This window comes from Apodemus sylvaticus, chromosome 19, assembly GCF_947179515.1.
Source record: "Apodemus sylvaticus chromosome 19, mApoSyl1.1, whole genome shotgun sequence".
NCBI lineage: Eukaryota > Metazoa > Chordata > Mammalia > Rodentia > Muridae > Apodemus > Apodemus sylvaticus.
Genome location: NC_067490.1, coordinates 55,589,444 through 55,610,534, shown reverse-complemented (window position 1 = coordinate 55,610,534; position 21,091 = coordinate 55,589,444). Strand labels below are relative to the sequence as shown.

Genomic DNA, 21,091 nt, shown 5'->3' with positions numbered 1-21,091 from the left:
TTGTGGCCTAACTAGCCGAAGTGGACTGGTGAGACAAGGCTTTAAAGGTGATAGTAATTTCTGGTTCTAGCACAAATGCTCTGAATCCTGATCCATTAGGCTACAAAGAGCTCCAGGAAAGTGATCTATCTTCCTGCTGCAACACTATTCCTGACCATGAAAAACTATACTTTTTAAAACCATAAGCAATTGGGTGGGTGGTAAGCGGTAGAATCTTGGTGGGGGGGGAGGAGAAATAGAACCATGATCCAAACAAAACGAACTTTTCCTTAAGATGATTCTGTATTGATCATAGCCACAAAGAAAGTAATGAATATACAGATGCATATTGATTCACTTTCTGGTATATCCCTCTATCATGCTTTAAATTCATTTTCAAATCTTTTCCATCTAAGGTGATGGAAATAATATACTTCTGTGATCCGAATCATGACTGACTTTATCCCTTATTCACTTTCTAGTAATAAAAGGGAGAGTTCTGACCATTCAGAAATGGTATACATGCAATCAATATAATCTTTACTGAAAGGTATTCTGGGCCTTTTCACCATTAAGAAGCTTTGAAGAAAATAAGACATTATATAAAAACAATGAGTATAGGCAGGAGGCCTAGGAAAGCACATGAAACAAAATAAAAGAGCAAAAGGGAATAAGGGGATGAAAATATATGTGGCCATTATGGACGAAGTATGGAGGTTCTTTATAACCTCAAAAACTAGGACTGTCCTATCCAGCTACATCAATCCTATGTATATACCCAAAAGAATCCAAAAACAGCATTACCACAAAAGGTACCTGCGCGCACAATACTTACTGCAATTCTATTCACTATTAAAGATACAAGTCAGCTTAAATGTCCATCAATAGATGAAGACAAATAAAATGTAATTATGTCTACAAAATGGAATTTTATTCAGCTATAAAGGATACAATGGCTTAAAGGGCAAAGTACTTGTCATACAAGACCAACAGCAAATTTAATAAGCAGAATCAACATGAAAGTGAAAGAAGAAAAACAACTTGACAAACTTGTTCTCTGACTTCTACAGGCACTCTGTAGTACAACTGTGCAAATACTTACCCATAAAATATAACAGTTTCAAAAAAGTAATAATTTAACATTTTAAAAAAGGAGTGAAATATGTAACTTGCAAGATAATAAATGGAAATAGAACCCATCATATGTTGAGTGAAATAAGCTAAACTAAGATAAATATTTAATGTTTTGTCTTATAAATCTCTCAAGACTATATTATGCATGTATATGTGCACATAAGTATATTTGCATGTGTTTGTATATCATGAATATAGAAGGAATACTATTTGAGAAGTGGAAGGAAACAAGCAGTAGGGGAGAGGAAAGAGAACAATAGAAGTGGTCATAGTGCAAGTGCGAAAACCAAAACAACTTAACAATGAACAAAGCCATAAAAAAAAGCACACATTAAGATTGTTTTCATGGGACTGGAGAGATGGCTCAGCAGTTAAGAGCATTGACTGCTCTTCCAAAGGTCCTGAGTTCAAATTCCAGCAACCACAAGGTGGTTCCCAACCATCTGTAATGAAATCTGATGCCCTCTCTTCTAGTGTGTATGAAGACAGCTATAGTGTACTTAGATATAATAAATAAATCTTTTTTTTAAGAAAAGATTGCTTTTATGTTAGCTCAGTGGGCTCATGCTAACATACATAAAGGCAAAACACACATACACATAAATTTAAGCCAAAAAAAAAAAAAAAACCCTCAGCTGGGAGGTAGTGATGCAAACCTCTATTTGCAGTACTTGGGAGTCAAAAACAGGCCTATATCTTGAGTTCCAGGCCAGCCTGGTCTACAGAGGGAGTACCAGGACAACCAGGGCTACACAGAGAAACGAACACTGTCTTGGGGGTAGGGGAAAGGAGATTGTTTCTATGCAACAGAAAAGTGAAGGTGAAGATGATTTACACGTTTTCTGAAAACAAGTGGTAATTTGCCCCACAAATTTATAGACACAATCAATATGGACACTGCTGAGCACTGCATGAAGATGGTTCAGTATCTTCATAGTTCTAAAAGACAAAAGATAAGTTGCAAAGCAAGCCATGAATTATTTGAGAAGATTAAAAACTATACCTGGAGGCTAAGAGGATGGTTCCACACTTGACTTATAATCACCAGAACCTAAGTTTGATCCCAGAACCCACAAAGAATTACCAGGGTTACAAACGGCACATAGTTAGTTGTAATCCTAGTCTTGAAGAGGCCAAAACTAGAGAATCCCTGTGGCTCTCTGATCACCTATCTCAAAGGAAATAGAAAGTGTCCTGAAGACAACATATAAGGTTGTTCTCTGGCCTTCACATGCACACATATGCACTGGCATGTTATGTGTACATACACATATACACTTTTTTTAAAATAAAAAAAAAATATTTTTTGAGACAGGGTCTCTGGCTGGCCTTGAACTCAAGAGATCCACCAGCCTCTGCCTCTGAAATGTTGGGATTAAAAGGATATACCATCATCCCCAGCCTTAAGATATTTTTAAAATAATCCATAAGGGGGACTGGACAGATGGCACATTGGTCCTTGCTGCTCTTGCATAGTATACAGCACACACATGGAAGCTCACAATCACTTGTAACTCCAATTCAAGGGAACCCAATGCTCTTTTCTGGCTTTCTTAAGACACTAGGCCTACACATGGTATGTATGTATACATATATACACACATACATGCAGGCAAACCCTCATTGTTAACAAATAATTCTTAATATATAATTAACTTTTAGAAACCTACAGGTAAACACTGTAGCACAGAAAGACCTATAATTCCAGCAACTAGCAAGCCTGATGGAGAATACCTAGGGTTCAAATCCAATCTGGGCTACAGAGTGAATTCAAAACCAGTTTTGGCATTAGAAAAGAGGAGGAAGGAAGGAAGGAAGGAAGGAAGGAAGGAAGGAAGGAAGGAAGGAAGGAAGGAAGGAAGGAAGGAAGGAAGGAAGGAAGGAAGGAAGGAAGGAAAAGAAAAGAAAAGAAAAGAAAAGAAAGAGAGAGAGAGAAAGAAAGAAAGAAAGAAAAAAAAAGAAAGAAAGAAAGAAAGAAAGAAAGAAAGAAAGAAACAAAGAAGAAAGAAAGAAACAAACAAACAAACAAAGAAAGGGGAAAGACAGAATGCCCCTCTAGCTCTTGCAAACTTGCCTAGCATGTTTAAGGACATAGGTTCAACCCCTGGTACCACAAAGCAAACAAATCTACAAGAATATTTAAAAGTCAGTGATAAAGCAGTTTATACAGTTAGCACAACTGTAATAGACTTCCCAGCTAACTATAGAAAACAATTATTAAACATGAAAATATTTAAAAAATAAATTTGGGGAATCTGGAGAGATGGTTCAGCAGTTAAGAGCACTGAGTGCTCTTCCAGAGGTCCTGAGTTCAATTCCCAGCAACCACAGGGTGGCTTACAACCATGTGTAATTGGATCTGATACCCCCTTCTGGTGTGTCTGAAGACAGCTACAATGTGCTCCTATATTAATTAATTAGCTAATTAATTAATAAGTCTATCTTTTTAAAAAAAGGTGAATTTGAAGTAGTGAGATGGCTCAGTAGACTGCCACCAAGTCTGATGATCTGAATTCAAGCCCTGAAACCATTACATGGTAGAAGGAAGAGTACCAATTTCCACAAGTTGTCCTCTAACCTCCACATGAGCACATTAAACACACAATAAACACATTGGGGTGGTTTAAACTAAAATGTCCCCAACAGGCTCATGTATTTGAATACTTGGTCACCAGCTGTTGTTGCCATTTTGAAGATGTTATGAAAACTTTATGAGATTTGACATTGCTAAAAGAAGTCTATCACTAAGAGATAATTCCTATTTTGGCCATGTGCTGCTATGTTCCACAGCCCCACACCCTTGACATTATATTCTTCTGGAACCACAGTCAAAATAAATTCTTCTCTAAGTTGCATTTGGCCAAGGTATTTTATCACAGCAAAAGAAAACTAATACATGGATAAATATAACAAAAAAATTTAAATGAATTTACAATCCCAACAAAAAATTTACAAAGTCTTCTAGTGGAAACACATGTGGATATAAACATAGTCTAAGAATTTGAATAGGCCACCATAAACCAAGTTAGAGTAAGAAAGGAAAAAACTTGCACAACTTTTTTAAAAAGTAAAGGACTTTCTGTGCCTCTATTCTCTTATGGGGTGTAACCAAATTTCTTTGACAAACCAAACCCGTCCTCTAAGATTTTACTGTATCTCAATCCTATTCATCCTCTACTGATCTGGACTCCTGACATTCTCACGTTGCCTCACAGTTTCTTCCATCATTAAACCCTTCCAAATTGGAGGGCAACTCTTCAAGACATGGAATGAGACAAAAGAAAGTGAAACCATATGATTTAAGACAGGACATTTATAGAGAAGTTAAACATTGTATGCAGCAAGGACACTCCTTAAATTGTGGGAGTAAACTACTCAAAACACCTTCAAGAAGTCCTTGAAACTCATTAGATTCACTAGGCTCCTCTTTTCCCAAGCATATGCATAATGTAAAGACTGCTGAGAGTTACTCTCACACATTCTGAGTTACCTAGAAGAGGCAGACACCAGCTAAAATGAATGCCCCCAGGGGGAGGGGGACGACGACTAGAAAGGACACCCCCAAATTGCTGAACTGCTATCAGGTTATAAAATGAAGCCCAGGTTTACAATTTTCATGAGCTGTCACCCGTCTGGGTGGCTTTACTGATATAGTGTCTTCTGAGTCATTTCTGCTTTATCACTGACTTTTAATTTAAATATTCTTGTAGGTTTGTTTGCTTTGTGGTCACTTTTGAGCCCCCCCATAAAAAAATTTTTTTAAAAGCTAGGGTGGTGGTTCATGCCTGTAACCTCAGCACTCAGGAGGCTAAGACAGAAAGATCTCCAAGCCAAAGCTGAGATAACTGGAACATAAAAATATTTTCGCTGGAAAAATTCAATAATAATTCAAGTAATTTTAATTACAACTTTAAAAACTCAAAATGAAAGAAATATTATAGTACCAGGATATGAAAAAAAATTACATACCTATTTAGTATACTTTGAAAGAGTAGATGCTGACATGAGAAAATTTAGTTGTTTGAAGAATGAAATATGGCAATTTGTAGCTGAGAGCTACAAATTAAGTTTTGGGCCAGCCTAAGCAAAGACTTTCTTTATATTTATGTGAATATATCTATGTGAGTTCCTCCTGTAGCTTCTATGGCACTTCTCCCTATGTAAAATGTTCTTTTTTTTAAGATTTATTTATTTATTATATGTAAGTACACTGTAGCTGTCTTCAGAAGACACTCCAGAAGAGGGCATTGAATCCCATTACAGATGGTTGTGAACCACCATGTGGGTGCTGGTATTTGAACTCAGGGCCTCTGGAACAGCAGTCAGTGTTCTTAACCACTGAGCCATCTCACCAGTCCCAGAAAGGTTCATTTTAATCTCATTGATAAAGACATTGAAAACAGAAATAACTTCACATGGATACAAACATTAAATTCCCCTAACCTGCAAGCCATTCTTTACAGAGTGAGGAAATCAAAGCCTCCATTAGAATAATGGTGGTTACTCTGGCTGTCCTGCTAAGAAACAAAGCTAGAGTATTACAATGCTGAGCAAACTTAGAAACACATTTTATAAATTAATTTTTAAATAAAAGTAAATACATATTTTTAAGTAAACAAGTAAATTATAGGATACTCTTTCAACATATTTGGGTATCTATTAAAAGTACTTTAATACCTTGTGTGTATTGTTTAAAAGCCTTCCCTGAATTGAATGATTCAGTAAGCATGATAATGCTAAGTGTGCAGTGACCTAACAAATATTAACTAACAAAAAATATACAACAATGTCTCAGATCCTGTTCTAAATTCATTGTCCTGTTCCCTGACTATAAGAGGTGAGGTGAAAAAAACAGAAGCAAAGGAAGCCGACCTGTAAAACCTTTCTAAAGCAATCAAAACTTTTAAAGCCTATCTTCTTGACTTAGAAATGGCTATTCCTAGAAGAGAAATAACTGGAACATAAAAATATTTTCGCTGGAAAAATTCAATAATAATTCAAGTAATTTTAATTACAACTTTAAAAACTCAAAATGAAAGAAATATTATAGAACCAGGATATGAAAAAAAATTACATACCTATTTAGTATACTTTGAAAGAGTAGATGCTGACATGAGAAAATTTAGTTGTTTGAAGAATGAAATATGGCAAATATATCATCTATCTCTTTAAAAAACAGAAAGTGGGTTGCAAAGATGGCTCAGTTGTCAAGATCACTTGTTGCTCTTGCAGAGAACCTGGGTTCAGTTCCCAGCATTGGCATAGTGGCTAACAAGCATCTGTAACTTCAACTCCAGGTCATCTGACAGCCTCTTCTGACTTACTTGAACTCCAGGCACACAGGTGTACAGACATACATTCAGGCAAAGAATTCATGTATGTAAAATAACAAATCTTCAAAACATTTTAATAGCAAAACAAAAACTAAATTCTTCAAGTGTATACATATAAAAAAAAAAAACCCTTTTGACCTAATATTCTAGTCTATTATTCAAGAGTTCCAAAGTGCCAATATGAACCTAAGCCAATAAAAATTCTTAAATTTTTTTCAAAAACTACATAGTTTGCCCATGGTTCTGAAGGATGGAGACAGATAGAAGAACATGAACTGGTCAGCAAAGTGTAGGGAGCAAAATCCTCACAGAGGGGCTGAGGCGAAGGAGGAAGGCTAAATCTTCTGGGCAGAACCCCAGAGAGGCGCCAAGTCAGTGACCGATGAACGAGGAAGGTCAGTAGTGAGAAGTGGGACTGAAAACATCTGTCATAGCAAGAAGTCAAGAGAGAATGTCTAAAGTTGATAAACCAAAAACACAGACACTATAAACATATCATTTAGAAGCATGGAGTTAAATCCCCAGGAAATCTGAACCAAAAATATTTTATGAAAGCAGTTGTCCCTAGGGAGCAGCAACAACTCTTTAGTAGCAGTTTATTAGTAGAATTTTAGGTATTTAATTTTTAGCTTTTATTATTGGTAAATTATATTTTATTCATTTTGTCTGAATATACAACCAAAATTTTACTTATTAAGTCAGGGCAATAACTTATTTGACAGTGTTAGTCACCGACAAGATGTGGAATCAAACAAATCTACCGTAATTTGACCAGAATTACTTTCTCCTAACAGAAGCAAAAAATAGTATTGTTAGTAAATGTATCGTTTCAGTTATAAAACATTTGCTTATATGCGTATATGTGTATATATGTGTATACTAAAATGCTAGCCAAAATACCTTGCTGTTATTTTGTTTTGTTTATTTTATGAGACAGGGTGTCTGTGTGTATCTCTGGCTGTTCTAGAACTTGTTCTACAGACCAAGCTGACCTCAAACCCAGAGATCTGCCTATCTCTGCTTTCCCGAGTGCTGGGAAGACTTCCACTTCCACCTAGCCTACCTTACTGTTTCTATGATCAATTTAGCAGCCAGAGAAACCCCTATAAACCTAAATAAACAGGAAGGCTGTTTAAGAAGTGCACTGAGTAATGAATTTAACTCATGCACTAGACACTATTGTAAGTAAACTGATGACATTTAAATTGGGCTTGAGACCTGGCAGAACTTATGAGATTAAAAACAAAGTCCACTGTTAATTTTTATAAGAGCTAATAGGCTCTGGAGTGAGACTGTTTCCAAAGAAATCTGATGTTTTATTCCAACCATTTTGAAAGAGAGGAAATCTTTAACTTTCCTACTATTTCTGGATACAAACATGGCAGGTGTTGATAGAGTGCACTTCACTAATCTTCTAATTACAGAATAAAAGAGATCAGAAGCCTTGGGGCAGGGAACTGAGGGCTTTCTTTGCATGACTTACATTCTAGTTAGTGACACTCTTTATGTCCTCGAATACGGTATCAATCCATAATTACAGGTGACCTTCTTAATCCAATATAGACATGACAAGACATACTAAGAACAGAAATGTAACATTGCTTGTACAATATAAACAAGTTATAAAATTTAATGTGGGTCAGTATAGAGTACTTATCTCTCACATGAGAGGCCTCAGTCCAATCCTCAGGAAAAGAGAAAAAGAAAAAAAATATATATATATATGTATGTATGTATGTATGTATATAAGCAAAGGTCATGTATCTGATAGATATAAAATTTTTTATCATACCAATTTTATAAATGATTTTAAATTCTTTACAGAATATCCACAGGGAACAAAGTTACAATCCTCAGATTATGTCATGAGGTATCACTTTAAATTGGCTAATTACTATTTTCATGTGTAAACACTTGTGAGGGGAAAACCCCACATTCTCTCCAAATATAAATGTGACCACTTGGCCACCTAATTAATAGCTGATGCCAAATAATAATGAAACTCTGTCTAAAATAACTGGCACAAAGCCAAAAGCAGACAAAGCAATTATATAAAATGGTTCATCAGAATACTAGAAAAGCCATGATTTAAATAAAAATGAATATAGGTTTTATTAGCATGAATGAAAAGAAAATTAGACCTTTTTCTTTAACATATTCCTTTAAATTCAAGTGTGATCTAACATCGCTGCCTCTAAATTAAGTTAACTTTTTCCTGTTTGAAGGCTTCTCTAACTTGGTGAAGGGAGGCTTTGAAAAATACACCTGGTAGACTGGAGAGCGAGCTGTTTGCAAACACATCATGCCAGATTTGAACACAGTATTTACTTAAAACTTAACTAAGCTGGTTATTTTCAGTTTGGATATCATAAAACAATTTTCAGTTTTATCTCTGTTGGTGATGTTTTGTTCATGATGGAATGTCTAGAAGACAAATTTTCTCAATAATGTTTTTTCTTCCTTTCCTTTTGAGGTATTTATAAAACCAAAAACAATTATTTCTAGGTACTTAATTCCACCCTCCAGGGCATGAAGTATGTCTGTTATCATACAGAACACCTAGATTGCTTTTAAACTCAATGATAATTAAGGAACATCAAAGTAAACCCAAGCTGTTTCACAGGGAACCTGCACCTATCATCTTCTGGCTACTGAATGACAAATTTCTTGTCCCCTGGAGTTCCACCAAGAGTTGTTAGCTGATTTTTTCCCCTCCCCTAAACAATAGAATGTTCTTTCTTAACATAGCCTTTACTCTTTTAGGGATCAGATAAGTCTAAGCTTTAAATGTAAACCACTGAAGGCAAAGAAAGCAAGGCCAGACACATGCAGCTACAGAAAACTTAAAAGCTCCTCCATGGCCAAGGCAAAAGAAGCAACGAGCAGAAGGAAAGATAACTCACAGAATGAGAGGAAAACATTTAAATTTCTGATATGACAGTAATATCCAAAATATATAAAGAACTCCTAAAACTCAAAAACTAGCAAAACCTATGTAATCCAATCTTAAAACGGACAAAATATCAAAAAGGGTCCTATGTCTACCTATCACACTCAACCCAAGAGAGCTGAGGCCAGAGGATAAATGGAAGCTACAGCTGGCTCAAGTCCATAACAGCTACTAGAAAGACTGAGGCAGAAGGATGGGAAATCCATGGGTCTAAAGCCAGCCTACGCAACTTCGTAAGACTTTGTCTTGAAATAAAACACATAGGAGCTGGACACACAGCTCCGTGGTAGAGTGATTATCTCAATGGCTGAGGTCCTAGATCTAATATCAGTACTGGTAGGTGGGAGGCTAAAAAGGAGCATCATTCCATCCCTAGATTTCAAGGCCAGTAGAGACAACAAAACCACAGAAGAGATATGTCACCTCACAGTTGTTATCACCATATTTATCATAAAATAACAGCAGGCATTGGCGACAACATGGACACACAAAATACAACACATAGACACTCTTGGCAAGAGCATAAAATGGTACAAATGTTATTAACCCCACCCCCAAAAAGGCAATTTCTCAAACTACAAAAGGCAGACTACCACATGGTATGATCCAGCAACCCTACGTAATAGTGTTATCCAGAAGGACTGAAAGAAGGAGGGAAAGAAACGCAGGGGTAAAGTGAGACCACGTTTTGGGGTTTGGTTTTTGTTTGTCTGGTTGGTTGGTTTTGCTTTATTTTTGACAACATTCCAAAACTGAGAACAAGGAAAATATTATGTAAGTTGGACTTCATCAAAATTAAAATGATAGACAGTGTTAGGAATGTTTCTGAGGGCCACTGTTGCTCACTGTCACTAGTATTGAGTTAACATTTAACATGTAATAACATCTTGTCTGGAAAAAAACATTCTTAAACTTCTTTCAAAAAATTTTAAATTGTTTCAAAGGGCATCAAAAATATAAGAAGACAGCTCACTGAATGGGAGAAAGTATTTGCAAATCTTGAATCAGATAGAGGATTGTAACCACACCGTATCAACAGCTTTTATACCTCAACTATAAAAAGACAATCTAGGGGAAGTGAATACCTCAGCAGGTAAAGGTGTTTGCCACCAGGCTTAAAATCCTGAGTTCAACCCCTGAAACCCACATGGTAAAAGAGAGCCAACATGCAACACGGGACACATAGTCCTAACTTTTACCACATATGTATTTTTTAAGACCACAAGAGGTTTTTTTGGTTTTTGGTTTTGGTTTGTTTTTCTGAAGACAACTCAAATGGACAAAAAGAAGGCCACATGATCCAACAATTCTTCTTAAAGGTATACATCCAAGAGAAATAAAAACATCTGACATTCTCCCAAATAAAGTTCTCAGCAGCATTATGCATAATAGTAAAAAATCCATAAATTGATGATGCTAAAAGAAACCGTGTATCCATATAATGGGGTATTATTAATGTACATTTTAAAGGGTGATTACATGGTGGTATGTGAGGTATCTCACAATAAAGCAGTTAAAACTAAACCACTAGGACTTATATCACCAAGCAGTTGTGGGGAGGCAGCCATAGAGATTACCAAACTGGTTGTTTGGCTAATAGGAATGAGCAGGCAGTGCCACAAAGAGAAGGAAGTGTATGCACAGAAACGCCGTAACTGAAGCCATTATAGTGTATGCTCACTTTAAACTCTGCTTTCCAAGGCAGACATCCCCAAACACTGAGTGGGTCAAGATTAGACACCAGAACCAATGGCATTCATGGTGATTCCCTGCCTTCTCCTCAACAATGAGGCTGAGCTGGGTGGCTAGTGAACCCCAGGGACCTGCCTGTCACTGCCTTCCCAGCCCTGAGAACAGCAGTGAAAGGTGCCATGCTGGCTGGCCCATTATACATGTTGGGGAGCAAGGTCAAGTCTTCATGCTCCTGTGGGAGGCGCTCTACCAACTGAGCTCTCTTCCAGCTCTGAGAGTTCATTATGATGTTTAAAATGAAATCTTTTCCACTCTACATATCCAAGTATTTGTCTTTATTATTATGTGAAAGTGACCTGTAATCATTCCTCTTCTCCTCCATATTACAGCAAGCATGAAAACACATGTATAAAAACCAGGTGATAGCCACACTGTGCTATGGCAGCCACAGCAAAGCAGGAGCACAAGGAGATTCACATGCTCCATTTTAAAACCAGATTTATAAAACATACAAATCCCTGTTAAAACATTTTTCACGATTTTGCAGTGAAATTGTAAAAATTATGAGAGGTAAGTAACATAATCATTCACATATCTTTATTCCATACAAAAATAGTTGTAATGCACCATAATAGTCATCAGAAATAACATTTTCCCCTCCGAGGTTAAAGGAGAAAACAAGACTTTCATTCCTGTCGAAGGTATTCAATTTTCCCCTCAAATGAAGTTTAGATGAAAACAATGGGACTGACAAGCTCCACAAGGCAGATCTTGGCAACTCTCAACTCCGTCTATCTCCTTGGCTGGTTAAGCAACATTCCTTCACTAACTGTTGGTCTTCGCAATAACTCCTACAAAGCTCATTACTGCCTCTGACAGCCTATCCCCCATGTTGCGCATTTATTCCTGGGATGCATATCAACATGTGGCACATGTCCTTGACATGCACAGAAGAGCTGCACCCCAGGACAGCAGCATGCACGACAATAGTCTCCACTCTTGCTTCTTTGTGGTTGCTGGGATGTAACGGAGAAATCTAATAACTGTGACAGTGGGGCCTTTCGGGTTCTCCTTGCCTTTGCAGACAGGGAAGCTGCACAGACGCTAATGAAAGGTTAAATGAATAGGGATAGCTGACAAGACATACAATAAAGAAGGAGCTTGGTAATCCACAGACACTGAGCAGAGATCCTTGGCTCAAGCAGAGAAAGGACAGCACATTGCCGAGTCACAATATGTAAAACAGCTTGCTATACACAGAGGCTGTGTGTCTGGGTACACGTCTGGCTTTGGACTAAGGGGAAAAAAGATACTAAAAAGGAATTTCAGTATGGGGCACTTTTGGCAAATGTTAAGGTCATAATAAGAGAAAAATGTTTTTGTGTGGGCTGTTACATCTCTGTACTAAACACACAAAGAGCAGGGACAGTGAACTCATGAACCCCAGGTACAGGACAATACTGTACATTTTGATAAGTCTTAAATCCTGTATGTAGAAGACAGACTTGACGTGATTCTCACTGGTTACACACACATGCAGTGACTCATTTAGCAGTTCCACATCCTGCCTTCCATGTGGAGGGATCCCTGATACTGGAGTTCTGGTCCTTAGCTTGTGTAATCGGTTACACTTCAACTGAAACCCGCAAGTATCTTGGACTCTGTAAAACTGCCAGCAGTTGCTATAAAGAACTTACCAGGCTGGCAATTTGTAAATTTCAAAACAAAGACCTTATAATTTCAAGGGGCTACAACTGTGAAAGCGCTTTAACCAGAACTCTTGGTTGCAAAGCTTAGCTTTGGCCTGTCTCCCCACACCTTCAAGGTTGTATTTCTGTAGGAACAAATCCTAAATCAGTAGACCAAAACAATTTAAATTACTGCTGGAAAAGTGAAAATGCTCCAGAATGTCTAAGAAACTGCAGTAAAAAGGACAAAATTTACATTGTCATATACATAATTTCTAAAGAAAATGGTACACTTCTGTTTTGGCAACAACTTTTAAAATGACATGTCTGTATTACTGCTCTTATGCATATTCATGAGTTAGAATATAGGCTCACAACAAATGGTAAAGGAATACTGAGAATGTGTTTTAAAACAAGGGAGGCTCTTTGAACACCCAAATTAAATTATAGCTGAACTTTTGAGTGGACTGAGGGTTCTAATAAGCAACAAATAAAGACTTTTATTGGCTAGCAACACAATGAGAGCTACTGTGCTAAGAAGACAAATCTGGGCAGTTTATATCCCTGGATATAAGATTTACTTAAATGGTAAATAAATGTCAAAGTAACATCCCTAAAAAGTAATATGTAAATAATGAAGATCAATCACCATCACTGATTATTTAATACAAACATATCACAAATGTTACTGGTTGGACTGATTAACAAATGCCAAACAGGAAGTAAGAAAACATTCAACTCTGATGTCTAAATGTAGCTTATTTACTGATTAAAAATATACCAAGTTTTAAAATGATTTGCCTTCTATGGTGACAACACAAAGCTTCCTTCTTTTGAAGGAAAGTTTTCTCCATAATCTGGAGTTGTATGCAGAACTACTTGGAAACATCATCCACAGGGAGAAGTAGCTGTCTCGTGACCTGGAGTAGGGTAGCGTGCTCCTCAGTGGCTGGATGGGAAGCTGCTTTTAATGGCACCTGGAAGGTGGGCCTGACAACCTGAGAAGAGCTCCTTCAGCTGGCACACTGGCTACACAGTCTCAAACACTCAGAATGTTTGGTTGCACCTTACAGCATTCAAATCACCTACAAGGTAGTCCTAGAAAGCTTAGCTGATTCCTTAACTGTTTTCAATGGAAATTCTGTTGCTTTCACCACTGTGTACACACACAGTGTGTGTGTGTGTGTGTGTGTGTGTGTGTGTGTGTGTGTTCGTGTGTGTCATGTGTCACCTCCAAGCCTAAACTCTAAGCCAGTTATTGTGCAACATTCTGACTGCCAGAGTTCTTTTTTTAAAAACCATAAGTATATCTAATAAAATCATGAGGCTCCCTCTAGCTCTTTAGAGAGCTTACTAACCAGCTATACTATGTAACTCCTGACCAGCAAGAGATGTTGCAGGAGAACAGCCGTTTTCAACTCTGTTTCTTGACAGGATGCAGATGGTAAATGAGACCATCTGCAGAGGAATTCAGAAAGCACCGCTCCTTTATACATTCATCACGTTAAGACTATTAATTGCTCCCAACCTAAGCTTTATGTACAAGGGCTCTATAGTGAAACTGAAACCTGTATCAACTATGCTCACCTTGTATAAAATGAATTTTAATCTCAAAAACCAACATGTAAGCATTTCAAAGAAACCCAACTTGTAACCCGCTCTCAATTTTAAAAGCCTACCTTTAAATTTAAAAAGGAAAACCTCAGAGGAGAGAATAACCTGATCTATGAACAGGGTGTCTGTGGAATTTATGTAAAACAAAGATACTGATGGTAATTCATAGAAAAAATCTTCATGCACGATAATAATTATACACAATCCTGTTAATGACTTTTTATTGTTTAATCTTTTCAGCAATTCAGTATTGAATATTTGGGAATTGTACTTATTTAGAAGACTATAAATAACATAGTTGCAATATGCCATTGATGTTTTGTCCGTCTTCCAATAGCCATATTACCCTGGCAGGTCAGGCCAAGCAAGTGAGTGCGAGCATTGCTAAATCAAACTCTTTATCCTTGCTGAAGCCACCTTTCAAACATTTACAAAATATTTAAAATAGCCCTGAGGCTTAACTCTAAATTTAAAGTAAGGGAAACCGCTAGCTTCATCACCTACTTTGGACTCCCTTAATCTAGGAAATATTCCCAGGAACAACAAAAAAGAATAGCTCCCTCTCCTCTCCCATCCCCACCCCCCCCTTTTTTTGCCAATGTCCAATTTCTCCTTTTCTGAAAAGCTGTATTGTCCAATTTAAGTTGCTCTGCTAATTTCAGTCCCTCAAGGACTAACTTGGAAGGCAAATAAAATACAAGAAAAGATCAATTTGCTGGGAAAGATCAAATGAGAAAACTGTGGGGACAGCACCAGGTCAGTGCATGGAGAACTAAGCAGACCTGTTCTTCATTAACTGCAGCTCTCTGGGGACATCACACACTACCTGTCCGTGGGCTTTATTGAACCATCTAACCTGCCTCTCTGTTCCATTCTTCTGGGCCCAAGTGAATCATATCCTGCTGCTGACAAGTTAGCAGGGGACTGCGGCTGCAACATGAAAGTACTTTTCTTTCTTGTCTAAATCAGGCAGATTTTTGAAATGACAACACAGCACTGACTCATGACATGGCAAGATGAAATGAGAGGACTGGGCCGGTCTTGGAGCTCCGCAGATAAAAGTAATCAAATGACACTCATGGAATGCAAATTGGCATTCTTGACTGCAGCAATTGCACAACCAAGAAACATCCCTGACAGCAAGCAAGATTAGGACAAAATGCTATGTAAAGCACTGAACTCAGAAACTCTCACTTGAAAATTCAAACTGTAATACTTACATTTTAATATAGCAACAGTCAGCCCTGCTTTTTGCCTGCTCCTTTTTGTAATCACATATCCCTGCCTGACAGATAACTCACATCTCAGGCAGAAGAGGGTAAGTCAGGAATTAGCAATACACTACTACTATTAATATTTCCTCAATATTTTTAAAAGTCACATGAGGTTGGTTTTTACCCAAAGTTTTATATACAAACCCAACTTAATATTCTCAGAGGATTAGGGGGTCAAGGCATTTCAGACATGCTTCCAGAAAGATCCTCTACACAAAGTTCACATTCAGGTTTGCTAGCCCTTCCCTCAGGTGAAGACATTCCTATGCTTTGGTAAAGTAATTAGCAGTCTGGATTTTAAATCCACTGCTCTCCGGGAACAGAAAGAGTACCTACAACTCAGAACTTCATTAAAACTGAACAAGTTTAAATGAAATGGCTGCAAATATGATATAAAATACAGAGCCTTTAAGGGCTCACAAAGGATTCTCGTGTGGATGATTCCAAAGAGCGAAAGGAAGTTCTATCAAACTTACACAAGGCTTAGTCTAGAGGAAAAGTTCAGAGCAGAAACACTTAGTGTCAGAAATAAATTCCACCTAAAGCATGTGTGTCTGTGCACAAAACCATCTAAACGTGCAGAATAGAAAACGGTGGGAGACAAATGGACTTAGCCACCGCTCAGTGATTAGTATATGGGAACAGCTCTGTTCACAAATAGTAACACTGGCCAGGGGAAGAAAAGGCATGCAACTGGCTTTTATAATGTTCTGTAAAATGCCGTTACAAGAAATTCTCCAGCTCTAAGCAGATACATTTCATATTTTGTTTTGATCCCTCACTTAAACACAGGATCCAACAACTACAAGTGTTCAAGAAGTACTTAAAAATTAATAAAACAGGTCACTTTCTGCCACTATAATCCTGGGTACACAGGACTATTTTATGATGTCTTTTGTACATCAGTTTTACAACAGCTTGACTCTAGGGTAAATGGGATGCATCATAAATCGCACGCTGCTTTCAAAACCTCTTTAATTTCTGTCAGCATTACTGTAACCGCAGTCCTAGGTGCATTTTGTACGTGTGTGTGTGTGTGTGTGTGTGTGTCTGAATTTGACAGTACCATCTCCTACATTCCAGTTGTGACTTTGATCTCTGAAACAAGAGATGTCACATCAGGGGGAAGGGAAGGGGGAAAAATGTCAACCTGCTATCACCCCGTTTCTTATACATCCCATGTACACAGGACCCACTCTGTATCTGAGCCCCCAAGTGGGGCTAACAACAGCGACACTGGGTGGTAGGGAACTCCAAGAAAAAGCATGGTCAAGCCCCATTTCTAACAAATGAGCTCCCAAAAGCAGACAGTGCTTCCCAGCTGCAGAGAAGCCAGTCCTTCCAGGGGTTGTGCTGGAGTCTCCCTGTGCTGTGCCATCCCGTTTCCTCCACCACTTGGCACTTACAAGTAGTTGGTTTTTTTTTTTTGTTTGTTTGTTTGTTTTTTAATCTTTGCCTCATCCCACTGGAGATTCCGTCTAGTTTTGTCCTGAGCTCCAACACCACTGTATTTTTTTTTTAATTCTGCCCCCCTTTCACGTCTCAAATCCTTCCGTCCATTCGGCATGTATGTAAACGCAGTGAGCTGGCTGCTTCAGAACCGCACTTCAGGAAAGCACACACGTGTCTGTCTAGCAGGATATGACTGGCCACATCTGCGTCCTCCGCAGCCGCACGGGCATCGCTGCGGTCCCCACGCAGGCCGCGCCTGGGCCCCCTGCACCCTCCCTCCCCAGTGCCCAGCCGCAGCTCGGGGCTCTGAACAGGCCGGCAAGTTGGGAAAGTTGCCGCGGGATCCGGCAGCTCCGTGTATCCCAGGTCCCCGCGTCCCGCGCCCTCTGGAGTCCCCAACTGCCCGCCGCTCACCTAAGGCGCAGGGAAGCCCTCGCTCCCGTCTGCCCGCCCACCCGCCCGCAGCCACCTCAAAAACTTGGGGCCAAGTTGAGGGGTGGGGGTGGATTTCGGGAGCACCGCCGGCTGCCCGCCTCCTCGTGCCGCCGCACTAGAGGAGAACACCGCCCTCCGTGGCCCCGGGGCGTCCCGCCCGGCTCTGTCCCCACCCAATGCAAACGCAAGCGGAGAGGAGGTGGAAACTTCTTACCGTCTCGGCTAGCTGGTCCTCAAGTGCAGCCCCCACCTCTTGGTCTCCTCTTAGCGGCCGCGCCCCTCGGCCACCTCAGCTCTCCACTCGGCCTGCTCCCTCCCCACCTGGCCACTCCTGGCCATGCTCGCTGCCCGCGCCACTCCCCACCCGCCCACGCGCGTGCACTCTCGCCTCTGCCCCTCAGCGCTCAGGTGACTGATTTACACCCGCGCCCAGGGTCGCGCTCCCTCCCTCTAGCTCAGAGTTGTCCCAGGAGGGGGGCTGCTGGCAAGGCGAAAGAAAGCCACAGCGCGCGCGCGCCAAAGCCACAGCCCGCGCTCGCCAAAGCCATAGCGCGCGCACTGTGAAAACGTCTTCTCTCTGGCCTGTGCATGTAAAACCCCAGATTTCCCACCTGTCTTAGCCTCTCCTTTATATGTGTTCAGGAGTGGTTCCATCTATGAAGTGAAGATGGCGATGTGTGGGGTGGGGGGGATGACGTGTGCTCTGTAGCGTCAAGTGTGAAGTTCTGTGGTGTACGTGTGCTTCAGAGTGTCATGCTTATCAACCTTGTGGGTTCCAGAGCCCACATTATGGAAAAAAATTACAAAAAAGCTGAACCCCAAGAGGAGAAAATCTCTGTTAATATCGGTTATCCTACTGAAAAGTCTTGAGAAACTGTGAGTTCTTGCCATCTCAGAAAGCAGGATGACTTAAACACCTATCATTACAATGGCCAAAACAAGGGTACCACTCCTTGTCTACCGGGGTGGTAGATGAAAATCCATGCTGAGCCTCGGGAAAGGAAGCTGAGCTGGACTCTCCCACCAAAGAAACAACTACCTCCACAAGGCAAGTATGGGCATTCCATGGGGAGGAAGAGGTCCACCTCCCGATTTTCATCTGGCCTTGCTCCCATGTATCAAGTTAATGTTTTAGCTCAGTGAAAGTAATTACCAGCCAGGCTCTGCAATCCATCATTCACCCTGGGCATTCCTGCTGATTCTTTCTTTGGTCTCTACGACCCAAGAATCTCTTCTGTTGATCTGTAAGTGCAAAGGAAAGGTTTGGTTGTTACTAGTTGCTTGCTATTCTAAATTTCTGCCAAGTAATTAGACTAGAAAATGAACTATTTTCAAGTTTTTTAATTGAAGCTATGGGGGTTAGAGTAGTCATAGCCTCTAACAAAAATAAGATTAAAACCATACATCTTTGATGCCCCTCCTCCCACACACACACCTCTTCCAAGTAGAATGGACAAATGTAATCTGACTCTAGACAGTGAGCTCAGGGACTTGATCCAAATCATCCTCCTTCTAATTTAGGTCATTTGGCAAGAATACCTTAGTAAATTAGCAAACTGCATATAAATTTACAAAAGGTATTCCTATATCCTCATATCATCCAAAAGAAAAGCATTATTGGAATCCTCACTGCATAGACAATGAGTGGAAAGTTCAGAGGTTAGATGCACTATGCCCAGGAACACATTTCACAGGTTACAAAACAAATTTACCCACTCAAAACATTAGGCTTCTATACATCTTTCCACTTAACTATAATACAGGACAGCTTACATGAGTTCTAACCAGGAGTAATATCCAAAATTGATTAGCTCTTTGGTGTTCATCACACACTAGGCATTGTTTATTTTACATACTCCACTAAACTACAGATGTGACAAAGGCATTCTAAAATTCCCCCTCAATGCTGCCTACCATGCAAGTCTGTTTCCTTTACATAAGTACATTGATTAGCAATATAAATACAAGTAAATATAATAAATTTATAGATACATATGTATGCATATAATATATAAAAGACCTATGTCGTAATAATCACAGTAATGGTAAGTTAAAATACATCAGTTTAAAACATTCTGTTTTTGGTGATCAGAAACCCTATGGATATAGGATCTGTGGCTATACACACTACCAATCTAAACATCAAATGGCTGTGTGTGACAGCTAGCTTGTTCAGACAATGCTTCATTTGACAATGGACCATGAGAACACGGTGGTCCCACAGACTGACATGAAGCAATTTTTATAAAATGATCTAATGTACACATAGTTGAAAAAGAAAAAAAAGAAACTGAAGGACAAGAAAACAAAGGCCTTATTGTTGGAGCAAAATATTGATGGTAAATTATCTGCTTACAAATAAATCTATGATTAAAAAGAAGAAGGAGAGAAACCAGAAAAACTACTACAGACACATTTGTGTCTGAGGAGGAGGCAGTCCTCAGAAGGGCTTGAGAGACGGTGCTAAGCAAATGGGCATCTTCATCTTGTCACACCCACAGACGACTTTCCAGGATGACAAGATATGATTCTGACATTGTTTAGACTTCAGCTCTTATATTAGCTTTTAATCAGAAAAAGGTTTTAAATAAAAAATGTCTTGACAAAAGTCAAATAATCTTGTACAATGTATCCATATATTAATCTAAGTATAAGATTCAAACATTTAAAAATAAGTTTTATAAAATGCAAAGATTCAGTAACTTGATTAATTACTAAAGAACTACCCAGTACTCCCAGAGCTCCGAGGGGCTAAACCACCAACCAAAGACTACACATGGAGGGCCCCAGGGCTCCAGATGCATATGTAGCTGAGGATGGCTTGTTGGACACCAAAGGGAGAAGAGCCCTTGGTCCTGAGAAGGCGAGATGTTCTAGTATAGGGGAATGATAGGACAGGGAAGAGGGAGTGTGTGGTTGGTGAGCAGGGGGAAGGGGGAAGGGTTAGGGAGTTTTGGGGGAAAGCAGAACCAGGAATGGGGACAACATTTGAAATGTAAATAAAGAATACAACTAATTAAAAAACCGATCTACGTGCAGAGAGCTTACAAAGTCTACAGTAGTTTGTTATAATGCCCCAGGTCCTCAAAGTCACACACCATTCACTCACCAACTCACCACGGCTTTAGGTTTGTAAACTCCACTCATGGAAGTGCACCCTATGTATGCTTGATTTTCAGCATCTCTACTGTGTTCTTTTTGTATCTTTTCTGTGTTCAGATGTTTTTAAATATAAAAATATCTGTTCTGGTTGGCTACAATATGCAGAACAGAAATACGCTGTATAGTCTTGTGACTTAGGAGCAAGATAATGTATCACATAACCTTAAGGAATAGGCCACACCATCTAGGACTGTGAAGATTATTCAGTGATGTTCACATAACAATTCAATCTAAATGTCCTGGCATGTTCCTGAGGTTTAGCGACATGAGAGCACAAATAACACCACACCTCTCTTTGTCATTGAATGAAACCAAGGCACCAGGATCTACAAACAGAACAAGCAACATCTTCTTTGGTGTATAAAAATTAACTTCATT

At 39.2% G+C, this 21,091-nt stretch overlaps 1 protein-coding gene across 4 annotated transcripts in view; it reads right to left on the bottom strand.

The window, feature by feature from the left end:
• The window catches only part of LOC127669152 (ubiquitin-conjugating enzyme E2 G1-like), a 97,597-nt gene that overhangs the window by 58,040 nt on the left and 18,466 nt on the right, over positions 1–21,091 (bottom strand). For all 4 annotated transcript variants that reach the window (XR_007974324.1, XR_007974322.1, XR_007974323.1 and 1 more), the window contains exon 3: positions 18,705–18,793. Coding sequence is in view for 1 of the 4 variants with exons in the window: in XM_052163015.1 (XP_052018975.1) it covers positions 18,705–18,741 (37 nt within the window). In the remaining 3 variants the exon portion in view is untranslated. The remainder of the gene's footprint in view (positions 1–18,704; positions 18,794–21,091) is intronic.